General features: G+C 51.9%; 1 protein-coding gene across 3 annotated transcripts in view; it reads left to right on the forward strand.

Moving 5' to 3' along the window:
* The window catches only part of PBX3 (PBX homeobox 3), a 110,233-nt gene that overhangs the window by 85,185 nt on the left and 5,579 nt on the right, over positions 1-19,469 (forward strand). For all 3 annotated transcript variants that reach the window (XM_074161057.1, XM_074161059.1, XM_074161058.1), the window contains exons 3-6: positions 3,731-3,972; positions 9,277-9,467; positions 11,603-11,738; positions 18,117-18,282. In XM_074161057.1, the coding sequence (XP_074017158.1) occupies positions 3,731-3,972; positions 9,277-9,467; positions 11,603-11,738; positions 18,117-18,282 (735 nt within the window). The remainder of the gene's footprint in view (positions 1-3,730; positions 3,973-9,276; positions 9,468-11,602; positions 11,739-18,116; positions 18,283-19,469) is intronic.

The raw sequence follows: 19,469 nt of genomic DNA on the forward strand, positions 1-19,469 counted from the left end.
ATACCATTTGAGTGGGCTTTAGGTACTTTTCATATCTGCGGCTTTGTATTGTGAAGGAGATGGGTTTATTCGAAGAAAGCTTTGTAATAATTTTGACCTGCAATTTATTTATTGGCCTCTGAATGCAGTAGTCTATGCAGATGCTCTCGTCTATTATGTGTGGGGGCAGGTGCACAGCATGTTGAAAGACAGCTAATTAGGATTTGCTGAAAGATATGCTAAAACTGTGGTCTTATAACAAAGCCAAGTTCATTGTTAAACAATGTTTTAGTGTCTGTTTATGTGATTTGTCTAAATCATTGAGATACTGAAATGAACGTTGTAGTTATAAGCAGATTAAAATCAGTAGCACACATGCTTTTTATTAACTTATAATGTGCTATTGTCACCGAGGAAGCTGGGGTTTAAATACTGTGCAGACCTGAATGCCCACGAGCCGTGAGTGAACAATAGTGGACGGGGCTGTACTTCCAGGAGGCAGTCCCGTCCCTCCGGTGGGTACTGGTGGGGAGTTGCCGGTGGCCAGCGTGCCGCTGTGGCCGCCGCCGCGCCGGGGCCCTGGCACTTCCGCTGCCATCAGCGCGCCGGTAGCTCAGCTGGAAGTGATGTATTGTTGTGTTCTTTCCCGTCCGCTCTGCACCTTAATTCCACCATGCATTGAAAGGTCAGTGAGCTAAACAGTAATAAACTCATAGGTTGATATACTGAGGAATAAAAAAGGGAAACAATAGCCACTGAGTGTGAGTTTATATGTCAAAAAATACATATATTATCACTGTATTCAAACGAAGAGTAATTTATAAAGGCAGGTGCTGGTAGGGGCGGACGTGTTGCCAGCAGAGAGCGAGTGTTCCTCCTCGCCGAGGAGCCCGGAGATGCTCTGACTCCCTCTCAGACAGCGTTACAAGCCTTCGACCCGCAGCCCAGGCAGCTGCCACAACTTGCCAAAGAGCTGTGTGTTCCACTGATTGCGGAGGAGTTCATCAGTTTTACTGTCCCCCGCCCCCAGGGACACCAGACCCTATTTGCTGTGCTGAGCTGCTTCCTATAGTTCATAAGGAAAGATCTGAATTAACACACAGCTTAATTCTTGTTAGAATCAGTTAATCAACTTGTGGCTTTGCCATTCAAATGAGTGATGCGTCTCACTCAGGGGCAAAACAAATGTTATGTGTCCCCCCCGACACTTTGTCACTCCTTTGTCTGTGGGGTGTCTGTGCTCGCGCGCTCTGGGCTGGGTGCCCCGGACGCCGGAGTGTTGCTTAAGATGAACACAGCGTGCCAGCCCCTCTGTCACCGGCTGCGGACACACGTGTTAGGGTTGTGTGGGAGACACCTTAGTGCCTTCCTCATTGTCCTTATGTGCTGAATCTCTCCCTCTTGTGCTTCAGGGCCTCTTACCGGCTCCTCCAGTCTCCAGCACAGACATCACCTTTTGCATTTAAACCTTGGGGAACGCTGGCTGTCCTTTGTCAGATTTATAAAAGGAAGACTGGGGATTTTGAATGTTAATTTAAGTGTGGGTGGGTAGTGTCATTGTGGACAAAGCCCTTTAATCCTTAGCCTGTTGGTGGAAGTAAATGCTGCAGAAATTGCAGCAATTGTACCAAATTATTCCACTGCAGATTTTGGCCTGGCTGCTCGCAGCGTCGGGGGAGCAGAGCGGGGCTGCTGCCGCCGAGCTGGGGGGGTGGAGGGGGCTCACAGCAGAAATGCAGCTGGGGAAAAGCAGCTGGAATAGAGCACGGGAAACAGGGACTGAGAAAGGGGCCAGAAGCAAAAGGAAGAAACAACAGTAGAAATCATTCATGAGAGAGGAACGGGAGCTGGCGTGGATTAAAAGCAGAACGTTGTTAAACATGCTGACACCAGAGCAGAGGAGCAGTAGAACAAACAGGGGGAACGGCTCACCACAGCAGTACAGAAAAATCCCCCGCCGTGAGCAGCACCGAGCACAGGAGCTGCACAGGAGCAGGGGCAGCGAGTCCGGGGGAGAGGGGATGAGGGACAGAGCGGTGCCATCGCAGCTGGTCCAGGGTGGTCCAGGGTGGGCGCAGCTGGGGTGGGCGCAGGGCTCCCTGGGCCGGCGCCGTGGTGGGGCTGTCCCCAACACCCCTGTGTCAGCCCAGGGCTGCGCCGGGACAACGCGTCGTGTTGTCTTTAAACCATGCTCGGCTGCGGACCCCCGAACAGGCAACAGAAGTAATTTAAAGAGATGATGAGACATTTTTATTATTCCCGTGAAATTATATGGAATTATAGTTTTGAGTGAAGTGACAGGTTTAAAATGTGTATTTTAGAGCAAAATTAATGCTGTGCTTTCCGGAGCCGGGAAGGTTGGCTGGTCGGGGGGTCATCTTGGCTGTGCGTGGGGTTCAGGACAGCGGGGTGAAGTCTGTCTGTGCGGGAGCGGCAGCTGTTCCTGGGAGCAGCGCAGTCCTGCTGGGAGCGGACACGTGCCCGCAGAGCCCCGGGACCCGCTCTATCCAGAGCACGAATACCTGCTTTTCAACAGATTTAAAGAGGTTAATTGGGCTGGGATGTACATGGTTGCGCTACATCTCTAATGGAAATGTTGATTCAAGAAGCCACGGCTCTAGTGATTTTTGCACTACTGTAATTATTTTTAAACTTTCTTTTCGGCACTGTTGATAACAGCCTGGCACTGTGCCTGCCTGACCTGATTAAACTTACAAATTGTCAGCCTTGATCTATAGGACGCAGAAGAGATTGCTGACTGAGCATCGCTTTGGAAATTCTGGATTTAAAACAAAAATTAGATTTAAAATGTTGTTCCCAACAATACAGCGCAAGAGCACTGGCGATTTTGAGCACATATTCATTATCCCGGCATCGTGAGAGCAATCAAATTCCCACACGGCCTGGGCAGGTTGGACTCCTCGCCTCTCCCCAGCCTGTGAGCAGACGTGCTGCCCAAGGGCAGCCTGAGCGGGGGCCACCGGAGCCCCCGCACCCTGCTCCCACCGCGGCCCTTCCCAGGGTGATGCTCCCCGTTCTGTCTCCTCCGTTTCCCTCCTCCCCTGTGAAATTTCAGCTCCTGTAGTTCCTGTAGTAGGAATTCTCCTGTAGTTGAGGAGCAAGTGGCAGCTCTTTCCCCAGGCATTTTAAACCAATGCTTGGACCTTGTAGGCAGGGTGGAATCCAGTGGTACAAGTCTCCGTAAGACTAACATGGTGCATAGATCCATTTGGAAGGAAATGAGAAGCAAATCAATTATTTCCAAATAAATAATGCACTTACTTTTACCACATGGTCTTGCATCAAAGTGATATAATGTACAGGCTAATGCCAGCCTTGTGTAGATTTAGCTCTGTCTTGGAAAACAACCGGAAGACGTATGTCTCTGTACTCACACAAATACTCCTTTAATACTTACAATGAGGTGTTTAAAGATTCTGTAGGGTCCTTTAAAATTCTCTTGAAGACGTTCCTGCTCTGTCTGGGAACCCAGAGGGTACTATGGCACTGCCGTCACCCCACGGCACCTGCCTGGGCTGCAGCTCACGGGGCTTGTCCCGGAGGAGGGTGTCTTTTCGGGGACTGTGGCAGGGATGGAGGAAAGGCCGTGGGCAGGTCTGGTCCCTGTGTCCCCATGGGCAGGAGGGCTGGGCAGGACGACTCCTCGCAGGCGAGCAGCGAGTGGGCAGCGGCCGGGCAGATGCAAGAAATACTGACTGTGTTTTCTCTTGTTCTCTCTTTTCTGCCCAAGGTTTGAGCATCCGAGGAGCCCAGGAGGAAGACCCTCCCGATCCCCAGCTAATGAGACTAGACAATATGCTTCTGGCAGAAGGAGTCTCAGGTCCGGAGAAAGGTGGGGGATCGGCGGCAGCAGCTGCAGCCGCAGCAGCCTCTGGAGGGTCTTCAGATAACTCTATTGAACACTCAGATTACAGAGCCAAATTGACCCAGATCAGACAAATCTATCACACAGAGCTGGAGAAATATGAACAGGTCAGACATCAGCCTCTCAGTTGTACGTGTACCTGCCGCTGCTTCCTCCGCACCTCTGCTTGCCAGCGCCCGCCGCTGCCCAGGCTCCGGAGACATCCCCTCCTCCCCTTCCCCACCCCTCTCTCCCCATAAGAGCCGTGATGCCATGGGAGTCCGTCGGGCTTCCAGGAGCTGCTCGCTGGACCCAGGACGCATGTCTTGCATGCCTGAGTGTTTTCTGTTGTCTGTAACTGCATAAATGCAACACCCGAGCCCATGTTTCTGCCCGTCATGCCAGCCTAGGGAGGAGGAGAGTTGTCTGTCTCGGTGCTGCTCTCGTGCCCCGTGCCAAGGTGTCGCAGGCTGGGTCGGGTGAGTCAGGGGGCGCAGGCAGGCTAGGGCCATGCTGGTGATCCCAGCCTGCAGGCTCCGGTGAAAGGCTCGGCTGCGGCGTGTTGGCTGTAGGCGGTTGGAAGGGAGGTGAGGTGCTGGCACAGCACCGGCCCAGGCTTGGGGAGCTGCTGCTACGGGTAGGAAACATGGAAACCCTGGTGCAGGCGGACACGGACACGGGCATTCGGTGTCTTTGGAGTGAAGAGGGTGCCACAGAGACCCGTGGGTTTATGTTCACTGCTGGCACCTGGTGACCCGCCACGTTTGCCACGCTGGAGGCACTGGAAACAGTGGCCATGTGGTGTCAGCTGGTGCTGGGTACAGGGTGGCTCCTGCCCACACGGTGGGGGCTGCACCACCCCGGTTTCCCTCTGATTCACAGGAGAGACCGCTCTGCCTCCTCTCTTTTCTGGTTTTGCAATGAACAATGGCATCAAAGGAGATGGGGGAGGGAGGAATGGCACGAGACCCCTGGCCCTCGCAAGCCTCAAGCGATGTCTTCATTTTCCCCTCCCAGAGGTGCCCTAATAAAGCTTGTAAACCCTGAGCCTAATCAGCTCAGCGAACCTCATCAGCTGGTGGTTTCCTGAGCTGAGCCGGGGAAGTCCTGCGCTTGCCCCCAGCCCATCACGGCAAAGTGTTGGGCTGTGCAGACCGAAACCACAAAAGAGACGTGGAGACGGTGATAAAACCGCTGGAAGCCACGAGGGCAAGGAGGAGAGCGCACGGTGCTGCCCGGCTCCTTCCCCAGCCCTGTGCGTTGCCATGCCAGGCGTCCCCTCCCTCCTCCCCAGCGCAGAGCGGGGCCTGGGTGTCTTGATAATCTTTATTTCAGTTTCCCATTTTTTCACGTGGAGACCCTCTGAAAGGTCTCCTGCTACTTTGCTTTGCTTTTTTCTGCCACCACAAGCAAAGACGTGGTCTGTGACAGGCTGACCGGTGCCGGCCGAGCGTCAGCAGTGGGGAGAAGTGATGGGTGGTGGGGACAGGGTGTGGGGCAGCGGGGAGTGGGCAGGAGCTGTAGGGGGACAGCACCTGCATCCCGCTGCAGAGACCGGTGTGGTTCAGTTGCTGGTGGCACTGCCTGGTCTGTGCCACCCCTTTCACTGTGTTCTTCCATTGGTGAACAAGTAACAGAGCAAAGAACTGGCAGCGGCTTTTTGCAAATCTTTTCTCCTTCAAATGAACCCCCCTGCACCCTCCAAGGACCCCAAATGTCCTGTGCGGACCCTCGGGCTCTGCTGGCAGCGCAGGGCGCAGCGTGCAGCCCACAGCTGAGCTGGGGATGGCCATGGGATTAATGAGCGGTCTCCAGCAGGAGCGTGTCTGATGAAGCCATGGGGACACAGGCTGAGGCAGATCTGAAGCCAAAGCGACTGCAGGTCGGTGCTTGCAGCCATTTCCTGGCAAGTGTCCTTTGACTCTAATAAGTTTAATGATGTGGGGGAAGCAGCAGCATTTTTAGCCCTGTAGCTCCATTTACAAAAGTTTCGGCTGAAATGTCACAGCCATCCGTCCGCACCGCAGGAAACTTTGGAGGGTGCTCAAGTGCTGCTGGGAGAAGGAGTGTGAGGTGGAGCTGAGCTGAACCATGGACGCTCCCTGTTGTTCCTGACACCCAGCAACGTCTGCTCTACAGAAATAGGATAATTCCCCCAGCCTTGCAGCAAACTGTCTCCTGCCAGTTTGTCTCTACGCAGTGCCCGCCTCCGCGGCCGAGGGGCAGCTGGGACTTTGCATCTCTGCCTGTAGCGGCTGCGGGTTCCGGGGAGGGGGGTCCCCGCTGCGGCCAGGGAGCAGCTCGGCCCCACGCAGGCCCCTGCCCAGGCCGGGGGAGCCGCTCCTGCCAGTGCTCTCCTGCCGCAGCCAGCAGCAGGAACCAGAGCGTCTTCCTGCAGATGCTTTCCAGGCAGAGTTTGATCCTGACATTTGTTGCCAGTTAGGGGAATGTGCTCAGGAAAAAAAAAAAAAAGAGAGAAAGAAAGAGAGAGAAATGGAAAGTGTGTCACGCCATCAGACATCTCTCCTGCGCCCTGCGCCGGGAGAAATGGCCATACACAGGCAGCGCCTTCCATAATTTACAGCTACTATAATAGAGATGACATATTGAAAGCTATCTTCTATAATTACACTGAAATACATTTTTTGCTGTAGGCAAAAGTACCGTAAGGGTCCCAGGCCTCCCGGAGCAGCTGGGAACCTGCTCCCTGAGTTCACAGATGTCTTCTGAATTCACCCCAAATGGAGGTGAAGTGTGGCTGCTCAGAAGACACCACCAGCCCCATGGAGCGCTGGCTGGTGCTGCATCCCTGAAGACTGTTTTGGGCCATTTCCTCTCTTTTCTTGCACCCATCTGAGGAGTCTTGATGAAGCATTAAGGCCAGCAGGAGCATCCCCGCTCCTACAAGGTTTCTGAGCAGGTTAACAAGGCCATCACTTATAACCTGACATTATTAATAATGGCTCGGGCACCAAGCAGAGGCCTGAAAAATAGTACTGAAAAAGGGATCAAGTAGCTCGGACCCTATAAATAAACAAGAGAAAACAAGACAAAGCATCAGAGTCTTCTGAGCTTCCTTCCACTCTGCTGCACTGAAGCAGCTCTGCAGATGGGAGGTGCTGGTGAAGATGAATTAAACCCAAGGCCTCTAAGTAGCTGGAACCAAATGAAATCTCATCAAACAATTCAAGTAAATTCAGGGAAAGATTTTTGCTTCTTGAAAGCAAGAAACTCATGTCAGCTTTGAAGCATGAAATTTTTGATACTATATTTGTGGAGAAATATTTCTCATTGAAAAGACATGTCTGAAAATATTTTTAATACAACAGTTGCCATTTTTATTGCACTTAAGAATTGAAGCCCGCTCCTGTGCCAGGGGGTGAGCTGCTGCGTGGGGGCTGCCCTCACACAGGCCAGGGCTTTGGGGTGGGAGAAGGAGAAACAGGTCACCTGGGACAACTCCTGTCTCCCGGGGCGAGAGGAGGGTGCTCGGGGTGCTCAGGGCAGTGTCCCCGTCTCTGGCGTGGCGAGAGGGGATGGCGGGTGGTCACCTCCGTGGGCTTTGCTGCCTGAAATGTCAAAACAGAAAGAAAGGAAATATGCAAATGGGAAGGGAGGATGAGAAGTACCGAACTCCTTACCCTGGAGCTCAGAAAGTCTTGAGAAGGGCAGGGAGCAGCAGGAGGAGCTGCCATGTCGGTGCCAGTGAGGAGTCGCGGTGAGCTGGCACAGCCTCCCTGGCATCCTCACCTCGGAGCATGTGGTGGTGGCCAGCAAGGGGCACCTGCACTGAGCCTCACGGAGCTGCTTCCAAACGGGTGCTGCGAGGATGTAAATTAGCCTGTAATTTACTTTCGGTAGTGTAAAGAAAAAAAAAATCACTTTGCCTGAAGTGTATGCATCTTTCTTAAGGGTGTACCCAGATTTTAATTATCTAAATGTAAATACTTAACGAATTTTACTTAGAGTAATGAGCTAAAGTGCACACTACATAAATGAGATGTTCTAATTAATCATGTATGAACTACTGGTTTAAAGAAAAGCTATGTGAATTCTGCGAATGTTGGGCTATTGCCAAATTGCTAATCAGCATTTGCATTCATAGATGGCTTCACTTAATAAGTTGTGAGACATTCAGCAAATGTTATAGGAAATTATGAGTTTTTAGATGCATAAACTTTTCACTTTTAACTCTTTCCCTCACACAATCTATTGAAATACAGGAGAATCCCTGAAAACATAGTTGTCAGAGAAATTACGTAGATATTTTTCACCCTGGCTTTAGAGGAAAAGGGAAGCTGGAGTCGAACAGACACGTAATGCGTGTGCTCTGGACGGGATACTTGCAGAGTTTCCTCTGCATGATTTCCCTGCTGCTGAGCGTTGTGCTCATCACCCGTTCCGTTAGACGCGCGAGAGTGAAATCCTTTGGCCTTATTTGGCTGCGATGGCCGGTCCTTGCGCAGCCGAAGCCCAGAGCTCCCACAGGCACATCAGCCTGGCGTCCCTCACCTTCATACCTTCACCTGGTACGGGCTCGGGAGCAGTGTCCCTCAGAGCCTATGGAGGCCAGCGCGGCGCCCGACCCCTCTCCTCTGCCCAGGGCTCCGTCGGGACGGGGGTAGGTTAGTGCCCGACATGCGCTCAAGTACCAGGCTGGCCCCCGGGAAGGGATTAGCCCTGTGGCCGCCACACAGCTCTGCCCAGCAAACAGCAGTCCCAGGGTTTGTTTTTGAAAGAGATAAGGGAGACATCAATCAGCAGAGTTGGTGGCAGCTCCCAGCCGGCGTGGGGAAGCCGTGATGCCAGCGTGACAGCCTGCTCATGTGGAGGCTCGGATCAGGTGGCATCTGTTGATGATGCAGCCTGGAGAAGTTTATATCATCGTGTCCGTTTGCACAGTCTGGGACTGATAATTGATGGCTCCTCCTGCCTTCCCTCCTCCAGTGCCTCGGCAGCACGGCACAGGCCAGGCTCGGGCACAGCTTCGCTGAGACCCACTCTCTAAGGGGCCGCAGAAGGGTCTGGAGCTCCTGCCCTGCTGCGGGGTGTTATCCCTGCCTGCCCGGGGCTCGGCGGTTCGCAGGACAGACAGCCCTTCCCAGGCTGGGCTCACTTGGCTGCAGGGCACGTGTTGGTCCCCACTTGCATCCTTCTGCCTGCAGCCACCACACGTGCCCATCCCGACCTCTCCTCCCACCCCGGCTCGGCCGGGGCTGGAGAGGGTAAGCGTGGAAGGAGCTGTGCCGTGGTCACTCGGTCCCCTAGCTGCCTCGGGACAGTCCCGGCTCTCTCGGCCGTGTGTGCTAAGGGGACGGGGGAGCGTGAGGGTCCCCAGCCCCCCGGTGCTGCCTTCCCCCTGAAGCCTGACCCAAGCTTCTGTCCTTGTGGGATGGCACAAAACAATTTCTAAACCTCTCCTTCCTTCGCAGGCATGTAATGAATTTACCACACACGTGATGAACCTTCTCAGAGAACAGAGCCGGACACGTCCCATTTCTCCCAAGGAGATTGAAAGGATGGTGGGCATCATTCATCGAAAATTCAGCTCCATCCAGATGCAACTCAAACAAAGTACTTGTGAAGCAGTAATGATTCTAAGGTCAAGGTTCCTCGATGCCAGGTAAGGCAGAGGCGAGTCTCCCCAGCCCTTTCTAGGGGGAAAGGGGCAATTGCTGGGCAGCCCAGAGAGAGCCTGGCTCTGCTGGGAGCTGCGTACCCGCGTGGGCAGGGACCTGCAGGGAGAGGCTGCTCTGCCCCAGCATGGCCTGGGACCCTCGTCCTTCACCCAGCAGCTGCTGTGAAGGGGGTTTCCTTCAGAGACCTTTCATAGACACCAGTGCCTTTTCTCCATGTCGTAGTGGAGACCAGGCTTGTGCCTGGTGGCTGCTTGTTCATCCTGCTCATGCGGGAGTCACGTAGGATTTGTGCAGAGGGCTGTTTTGTCACCCCAGCAGTTATTTAAATGTCTGGCAGCATAAGGCCAGCCGTGCCAAGCACTGACCCCGTAATGAAGAGCTAAGTTCTCTGGGAGGGACATGCCCACAGGTGCTGGGTGAGCAGCTGCGCATGCCCGAGGAAAGAAGGGCGACGAGGCTTCCCAAAGCCAGATCTGCTGGCCCACCTCCCAACAAGCTGTCGCCTGGTCGGGGTGTGGGAGAAGGCAGCACCTTCCCACCCGCTCACAGCCAGCTCACGTGTTGCTCCGACACCCCTCTTGCTGCTGGAGCTCAACACCTGTGCCCACAGCCCACCCGCCTCAAACAGGCTGTGCCTCCTGCAGGCTGCGAGGAGCAGGCAGACGGGGATTGGAGGAGGTTTGTAGGCACAGCCAGGTTCGTTTGGAAGCCCCAGTGAGGTGGGGTATCCAGCCCCAGTCCCAAACCCAGCCCCTTCCCAGGGCTCCCCTTCGCAGGGATCCCCTCCGCAGGGCAGGAGCCTGGCAGCCGGCAGAGCGGGGAGCAGCAGCAGGCACCACGCAGAGCCTCCCCTCGGCAGCCAGCTCCTGCTTCACACCTGAAAGCTGTGAGGAGCTAAACAAGAGCAAAATAATTTTATTAACAAGGAGGTCACTGGCAGGTGTGGCAAATTAGGGTAATTACAAACAGTTGGAGGAAATGTCTATGGAGAGCTCCAGTAACTGCAAAAGGTAAAGCTTGCAGATGCACATTTTAAAGTGATTTCTTTAAAAAGGAGGAAGGTAAATAAGGCAAAATGAGCGGAAGCACAGTAATGAGATAAACATAGCTCTAGGGAGAGAGTCTGCTGCTCCAGGATACAGCGTAGTTAGCAGCATCGTGATACTGCTGGAAGAGAGCGCTGGGGATTGCCGCTCGGCTGCCTGCTGGCCTCGGGCACAGGCAGTTTGATTGCAACCAGCCCTGAGGGGAAGGGAGCTCTGAAGGAACTGCTTAACTGGTGCCTTCCAGAGGGTGTTCTGGGGAGAAGGAGCGTGGCCGGCGTTGGCTCGGGGGGCAGGCACTGCAGCTGTGCAGATGCTGCTGCTGTAACCACTGCAGGGAGTGCGCAGCATCGGGCCGGCTGGGGCTGTGCCAGGTGCTGGGCTCCAGAGATGCTTCGCTCTGTGGCAGGGCTGGGGGGCTGCACCCCTCGGTACCTGTCCCATGCAGCACGAGAGCCTGGGCTCAGCTTGGCCCATGGCAGGAGGGTGTACAGATGGGTCTCCCTCGCAAAGCCCCAAGAGCCACTTGCTCGTGGAAGCCAGTTAGCTTGGTGAGTGGTCCTTAAGGACATGGCAGCGAGGCCACCATCCTCCTGGCGGTGCTCAGCCCGGGCACCTGCACAGAAGCCTCGCTGACCTGCAGCTACGGGGAAAGGTTCATTAGGCTGCTGTCAGCACGGAGCGGTTCCGAGCCGGGGAGCAGAGGCTGGGCTGCACAGCGGGGTGTGGGGGTGCCGCAGGCAGGCTGCCAGCCCAGCGCTCTGACTCGTGTCTTGCTTCATGTGTTCTGCCACGACACACAACGTGGTCCATGTACCCACGGGATTAAACCCCATGGAGAGGCAGGTCCCTGCATGGCCAGACGCAGGTGTTGCAGCCACTGCCCCCTCTGCAAAACACTCAGAGCCCCGGTGCAGGGCTGCCCCAAAGGGATGGGGGTTCCGAGATGCTGCTGCTGTGTCGCTGTGTGCTGCGACAGGGACATGTGAAACAAGGCTCACCTCCACCCCAGCTGACCCTGCTGGAGTCCTGTTTGCATTGGGAAGAACAGCCGTGGTTTTCTTTTCTTCTTTCAGACGGAAAAGGCGTAACTTCAGTAAACAAGCCACAGAAATCTTGAATGAGTATTTTTACTCCCACCTCAGTAACCCCTACCCCAGTGAAGAAGCCAAAGAAGAGCTGGCAAAGAAATGCAGCATCACAGTATCACAGGTGAGCAGTGGGTGGGAGCGTGTCCTGTCCCCGTCCCTCTGCTCCCCGGGCAGTGTGTCCCTGTCCCCCCAGTCCCCTTGCAAAACTGCGGCTCCTGTGGGCTGTGGGATATGCTCCCAATGGAGGGATATGATACGGAGAAGGTCCCTGCCCAGCACACCTTTGTAATTTGCCTTATTGTCCCCGATGAAGTTCAGCAAGGTGAGGGAACGTGACCAAGCTCCGCAGGAAAGGCAGCGTGTCTGCAAGTGCCTGGGCCATGCTGGGGTAGAACGAGTGTGTGTAAAAAGATGAGGGTAGAAATAAAAAGGCTGTAAGGTTAGCACCCTGCTTCAGGTCAGCTCTCTCTGTGCAGTCAGTGAGATTCCTTCCTGAGCCTTACTCTCTGTTATGAATTCATTACAACTTACCGTCATTTCAGGGGAAGGCCAGTTTATTGACAAACATATAATCTATCTCTATAGATCAGAATTTCTTTGATTGCTTGAAGCTGTTTTTCTAAGCCAGCCAGAAATTCAGCCTCTTGATGCACTGAAGTGACACAAGTGGTTTCTCTGTAGCAAAAATGTATTAGGCAGATTTGCTCCTTTTATCACATATAACAGATGTTACTGGGAAGTTAATGCAAGAAACCAGCATCTCCCTAATCGGGAACGTGCACTGTCGTTGGCTACGGCTGCTGTCTGTGTAGACCACAGTATATTTACAGCTCTGGGCTGGTGTCTCGCAGTGATGTTCGGGCCGATGACACCATTCCATCGAGCTTTCCTTCACCAGACAGCTTAAAAAGCAAAATAGCACTCTGCACTTCTTGTAGCCTGTACGTTTGATAGAAAACCAGATGATTCCCACAGCAAATATGGCTCATACAGCTTGGGAAAAGTGGCACTTGGGTGGATGGGGAAGCTCACCCGCAGCTCCCAAGTTCTCCAGCCACGCCACTGCCCACTGTGTGTGCCATCTCCTCCCGGCTCCATCAGCTCCCCTTATCAATATTTCAGGTCCTTTAGAGGAACAACGCCTGCGGCGAATGTGTTAACTATTAATGATTGCAGGCTGCAGTATTGGCATTATTAGCAATGCAACCTTTAGCTTTATAATTAAGACCTGGGTTGAGATTTACTTTATAGGTCTCCCTTGTATGCATGAAAAATTCAGGCATTTTATTGAAGACTTTCAAATGAAAGGCCACCCAGCTCCCCCAAATTTGGTATTACTTAATTGACTTTGGAGGCACCCTCAGTACAAACCCCAGCAGAACTGACCTGTGGCCTGAGAGGCCAGCGGAGGCGTGCAAGTGCCTTGCTGTCTCCTTGCCCGTTCCTCGGCATGGACCGTGCTCCGAGCGGGGCAGGAAGTGCCTGTGCCCGGTGCCAGGGGAAGGGAAGGGCTGGAGATGGGGACAGTTTCTCCCAGCTCACCTACGAGTGGCTGTGATGATGAGCAGGAATTTTTGGGGGGAAATTCAGCACCAAACTTGTTCCCTCTCCCATTGTGCAAGCAACTGCAGCCCTGGTATTTTGATGGCCAAAAATCTTCCCACATGAGCTGAGGCAGCCTGGAGAGGCAGTGCCTTCAACACCAACTTGGAGAAACCCAGAGTTCTTCAGCTCTGCTGGCACAATGTAGCTGGGAGAGATGACATGGCAGGGAGCACAACGGACCCGCTGAAGAGGGTGGTGAATTGTGCCTGGGAGAGGAGGAGTTAGTGATCCCACAGAGTGGACAGATAAAAAGCCAGATCTAGATAAGGCTGAAGTGACTGAAGGAAATGAGATGGAACATCTGAGAAGCCATAACTGATTGCTTCTAGTGCTAATAGATCTGATTTCTTTCTTAATTGGTTGTTTGATAAGATTTAATGTATATGTTGTAGAATGAAATAAAAGGCAGGCAGATGGTCCAAAAACGAGGCAGCAGCAGTGAGCCTGTGACATGAATATAGGTTTGTCTCTTTAATATTTGATACAAGCATGAATTAGTTGTTTCTTGAATCCATTAGGAAGTCTGGGTGAGTGATGGGAGTAGCTGCGCTGTGTCCTCTGTAGCACGACGTGCAGCGTCCTGCGCTTTGCAGGGTGACACCGTCCAGCACTGACCCCCCCAACCCGGGCACTGCCGGAGCTGCGGGCCTGGGGCCGTGGCTGGAGCTTTGCTCTGGCAAGGTGTTATAAATGGCTCGGAAATCCTCCGGATGATGGGAGAGCCTGAAAACGGGGCAATGTATCATCTAACGGGAGAGGAGCCTGTACGTGAGAGAGGGAGTGCCCGTGATCAGCTGGTTGCTTAAGTTCCTGATAGATCTGCTGTCGCAGACAGAAAATGTGAATACTGTGGATATCCTAATCTTTGATTTTCAAAGGCACTTCCAAAGGCCACATGGTGGGACTGTGGGGTTAGTTGGTATTTAGTAGGTCAAACCGGGCTGGAGTTGTCTTTCTTTGTACTGAAAAATGTATATATTTTTGAGGCCATCTAGCAGAAAAGCTCTGAGCAAGCACTGTAAAACAGCCCGGTGCACGCTGTGTGGTGGCTGGCAGCAGAAGTCAGGGGATGCAATCCAGAAATCAGGGGTGAATTGAGCAGTCATTTAAAACACTGGCAGGAGCAGCACCGCCTGGGATAAGCAATGGCATCCAAGCGAGTGACTGAACTACACCTTGCACAGGGCTTTCATGAAAAATCTCCCAGCGCACGTATTTCCAGCCTCGGCCAGGAGTCCCTCGGACACTGCCGTGCCTGACACTGTGCCCTACTCACCTCCCTGCACAAACCCCAGACGTGCAAAGCACTGGAAAGTGGAGAGGGGGGAAAAAAAAAAAAAAAAAGAAAAAGAATGTTAACGGATGGCTTTCCAAACTCCTGGAGGTCGTGGTTCGTGTTTGATGAAGAGGCTTTATCCTTTCTCTGGCTGAGCCCGGCTTCCCTTGTAGCCTCTCCTAACGATGATCCAAGGTGTTTCTGTCTTGTACTGTCAGTGCCTTGTAGATGCTGGGGGCAGATTCATGGCAGAACATTTTCTCCCTCAAACACTTAATTAGTGAGTGTTTTGGGTCATCCTCCCCCCAGATTAAGCAGCTCACTGGAAATCTTGCTGCCATAGCACTTTATTGAGCTGCAAAGAAAATTGTCTCCCGGAATCATTTAGTTGCAGATGGGAGATAGATGATTTCAGTATTGATATCAGTGTTTAAAATAATATGTAGAGAAGGCTTTTCAAGAAAAGCATAAAGACAAACTATTTATTAAGATGAACACCTCGCACAATTTCATTTTTAAGAGTACAGAAAAGGTAATTCTAAGGGAAAAAATGTCCTTAGCAGAGAACATCGTCGGCTGTAATTTAGAGCTACCCGATCAGCACGTGTTCGAGGGAGATAAACTGTATCATCTGTTCTCCCCGCGCCATGGCTGCGAGGCTGATGTTTTATACTTTTGCAGATGAGCCTCTTCCAGGATGTCATGAACAACTATCAGTCCATCATGTGGGCTGTAGAAAGGGCATAGTCATTGCTGAAAGCGTGTCAGTGGATTACAGCAATAAAATTTTTCACTGCTTCAAACAAAAGAAGGATGTGGTTGACAAGGGAATATATTTAAAATTCTTGTAAAGAAAGAATGCAGAAGCTGGTTTTCAACACCCCTCCTGCCCCTGCTGCTTCTGAGTCCATTTTTTTCCATAAGCAGATTGATGGGGGTGCCATGGGTGTGTGGCCTTTTACCCCTCAACTTCATAAGGGAAGCAAGGGGAAAAAAAATTAAAATGCAAGTCTAATTAAATAGTTTCTAGAGGCAAAATTCTTAGTTTTAGATCATGAGCCATAATTGTGCCACATCGATTTTAAAAAATTTCTATTTTGTGCCATTTGGCTAGGTGTAGAACATAAACTGGGTGCCACAAACGCTTGGAAACACAATGGAAAAATTTTGGTGATCCATAACTATGTAGTTCAGTAATTGCAGCAGTGATGCTCTCGCGTCAGCTGCCTCTTTCGCAGAACGAGTGCTGATTTATCCCATGAAATCAGCCAGTGCGGAGACACAAGGCAGGCCTGCCCCATCCCAAATCCCACATTAGGCATCTTGATGATTTAAGTAATAATTTATTGTCTTTTTATTTAACATTGCAATTAACATGATAAATAAGTGCAACAGTATTGTCTGAAATGTAATATACAATTAAGCCCAATTAATTAATTGGCCTTCAATGATCAGGAGGAGAAAGATGTTCATTGTTTTTTTATGTGAAGAGATAGTTTGTTTTAATGAAAAATGTGTTGTGAAGCAGCTCGCTATGGAGACAACTTTCATTTTTAGGGTGAGCACGGGGCTGGGTGAGGAGCCAGGGTGTCGTGGCTCCTCCTGGTCCCGGTGCTGTTGGGGAGAGCCCAGCACCAGCATCCTGGCCCTCCCCTGGGACGGGACGGAGCCAGCGGCAAGGACAGGGCAAGATGTGCAGGGGGAGCTGCAGGCAGCCAGCACAGCCCCGCGGGAGAAATGCCACAGTGGTAAATCCAGCCTAAGTCCTGCCTGGCACAAGCCTCTGTTCCAGCGGTGCCTGGGCCCCATCCAGCCACCCATGTCGGCCGCACGCTCCTGGCTGCGGCCAGAGCCCCCGCGTCCCCGGGCCATGGACGCTCTGCTGCAGCCCCTCGCTGACCTGTCTCACGGGAGACAGAGGAGTCCTTTGGCTGGGAGGCACAGGGACCTGGGCAGTGACTGCATTACCCCAGAGGGTGCTGTGATTTCTTGGGCAGCCCCGGATGCCGCGCTCTACCGTTGCACAGGGCGCACGTTTTAATCTCAGAAATAGTTTAACATTTCTGGATATTCATTGAGATGTGGTATGCGGGTTAAACATAACGTACGATCGCTGCTCCTCTCATTGCTTCCAATTAAACCTTGCTTGTTAGTTTAACCTCTAGGTAATCCCATCAAACAATTGATGTCAAGGAAACACTGCCCACAGTGGCTCTGGATGAGTGGCCATTAATTTTAATTGCCTTGATATTAAAGATTAAGAAGTATTGGGACTAACAGAATGGAAACGATCTGATGTCAAGCAAATCCACTCGTTGAGGCTTCCCCAGGCTGCTGGTGATATTAAAATTTTACTGGGAGAATTAAATAAACCTTTATTAGTGATGGCTGTTGTTTGATTGGTCCAGGGGCGTGCGTAAACAGAGGGGTCTCGCACACATCCATGGACAATACAGTTGATGTACAGAGATTCCTCAATTATGAAACTGTTAATAAAGCATAATCTGATTGTCCACAATAATTATTTGCTAGGTTTCATTAATGTATTATTGCTTCTGTGACTGACAAGGTAATATTAAGTGCAATATATAGAATACCGTGGAGTATTATCCAGGGAACAGAATGTATAAGGTACCTTTCGTATTGCTGTTAAAAGCTAGAGGCTTTTCATTAATCGTGTTTAAACAAAAGCTGTACTACATAAAATACAGCAGGATTTGTCTCCTGCCTGCGTCGTGGTGCCTCACCAGGCGCTGTGGTGGAGCTCGGGGGTGTGAGCAGGGCTGCAGAGCTGCCGCAGCTCGTGGCTGGGCGCAGCGGTGGGACCCGGCCCCTGCCTCGCTGGGCAATAACCACCTCTGTTATTGCTGGTCCCCTCCCCTTCACCTCTGTGCTGTTACAGATGCTTTTTTGTCTTGGCAGCCTTGGCCATGGTCTATGTTAGAGACTGGTTTGTTGTTTAGGAGCTCTGTTACAGCAGCTGAAGTTAAACAAAGCCACTGAGAAAGATTGTGTGAACTTCTCTGAGCGGCTCCAGCCATGACCTCTGCGTGGGTTAATAGTCGGTGCCCCGTGAGCCATCTTGGCTTCTCTACAGGATCTTCAAAGGGAGATGACAAAGTGACTTTTCAGCATTATTGATTTATACGATTCCTTTCATTTTCAGCCGACAAAACACGATTGTGTGAGTGGGCTGCCAAGGTTGTTCCAGCCCAAAAACAAAGAACAATCGCTCTCACTGCCTGCCTGCCCTCACTCAGCCAGACCTTGGTCCCCCTTGAGCGGCTTTTGGGGTCTTGCACTGATTTTGTTGACAAATGGCTCATAGTAGTAGGAGCCAACGCTGTACTAAATGCTACAGCAAGCTCCAGGATATGTCGTCATCAAAGAGTCACCCCTCATGTATCAGTTTGCCAACAGAGAAGCAGAGCCAGATCATGCTCGTGTCCATAGTAATATTTAACTGATCCTCGCTTACTGCTTAGTTATCGGGAGTACCCGGCAGGTACGGGCTGGGGCACGTGTGTTTGCTGGACCAAACATGACGTCTCAAATTGTCTTGTGTTGCTGGGTCAAGCACTTTGTGTCCTTCATCCTTCCCACCTCTCTCCACTGCAGGTGTCCAACTGGTTTGGCAATAAGAGAATCAGGTACAAGAAGAACATCGGGAAGTTCCAGGAAGAAGCCAATCTCTACGCGGCGAAGACGGCTGTGACCGCAGCACACGCCGTGGCCGCGGCTGTCCAGAACAACCAGACAAACTCCCCCACCACACCAAACTCTGGTACGTACCCACCTCGTGCGTTAAAGCATCCAGCAGGGCAGTCCGTAAAGGACCCTGGATGGCGCCCTAGTGAGTCCGGTGGGGCTAAGAAGGCTGCAGCTCCCCAGCAGCCCCAGTTGTGGCAGGGGGAGCAGTACCAAGGCCATGGACCTCCAGGCTGGGCTGCAGCAAGGGCTGAGCACTGCCCTCCGTGGTCCCCGCAGCTCTGGTGGCGAAACTCCTGTGGCCTCACGAGGGAACAGAGCGGGGCCCACGTAATTCCCGCAGTGGTAACGTCTGCCTGGCTCAGGCTTCTGGCAGCTTCATTGTTTCTGTAGTTATTTTAAGCTTTTTCTCACTCAATGAAAACAACATAAAATGAGGCAGAGCTCCAAGTCTGTTTTTGTAGAACTGCTAAATTTATTGTCAAGATAAGAACAAAATAGAGGAATATTTTAGCATGCACTAATTAGAATTCAAACTCTGGGTTGCTTGAAATGGAGTTGATATTATATATAGAAATCTAAGGATGCAACTTTTATTTTGGAGTTGCTCTACCACATGTTCTTCTGCAGTATTTAAAAATCGTCTCGCTAGCGAGTTGTTGACATTTTGCGAATCTAAGCATTAAATTAGTAGAGGAGTTCGTAAAGAGGAAGTTGCTTTTTGGGGCTCCAGAGGCAAAGGGTTCCATGAAGCACAGATGTGTTGGACGCTATTTACAGTGAAGTTTTTGCTGTTACTTAGTTGTAGACAACTTTTAAAGGCTATGAAGATCTACAGGGAAAAAAAACTTTAATCAAAAGAAAGTAAGAAAAAGGTTCCTCCTCTGACAGTAATAAATCGGCTAATTAGAAATTGTCTGCCATTTCCCTTTGAAGGAGACATTAAGCCCAGACTCAAAATGAGTTTTTCTCCTCGTGTTTGGTGATAGCATCTCACGATGAAGCGATCCACCCGAGGAAAGCTCTCAACATGAGAACCCGTTGTTGTACAGGCAGTTCTTCCAGAGGGAGAAGCTGACCTGGGTCTCACGGGGCTTCCCAGCTCCCCAGCATAGCGCTCCTGGGTGGCAGCCGGCCTGGTGGCAAGCAGCAGCCCCTGCTGGGACGCGCCAAGCCAGTGGGCGGGGGGCCGGCAGCCCGAGCTCACCCCACACCGGGGCCAGCAGCTTTCCCTCTGCTGTGCGCTGCCTTTCCTCCTCCTCC

The sequence above is a fragment of the Numenius arquata genome, chromosome 19 (assembly GCF_964106895.1).
Source record: "Numenius arquata chromosome 19, bNumArq3.hap1.1, whole genome shotgun sequence".
NCBI classification, from domain to species: Eukaryota; Metazoa; Chordata; class Aves; order Charadriiformes; family Scolopacidae; genus Numenius; species Numenius arquata.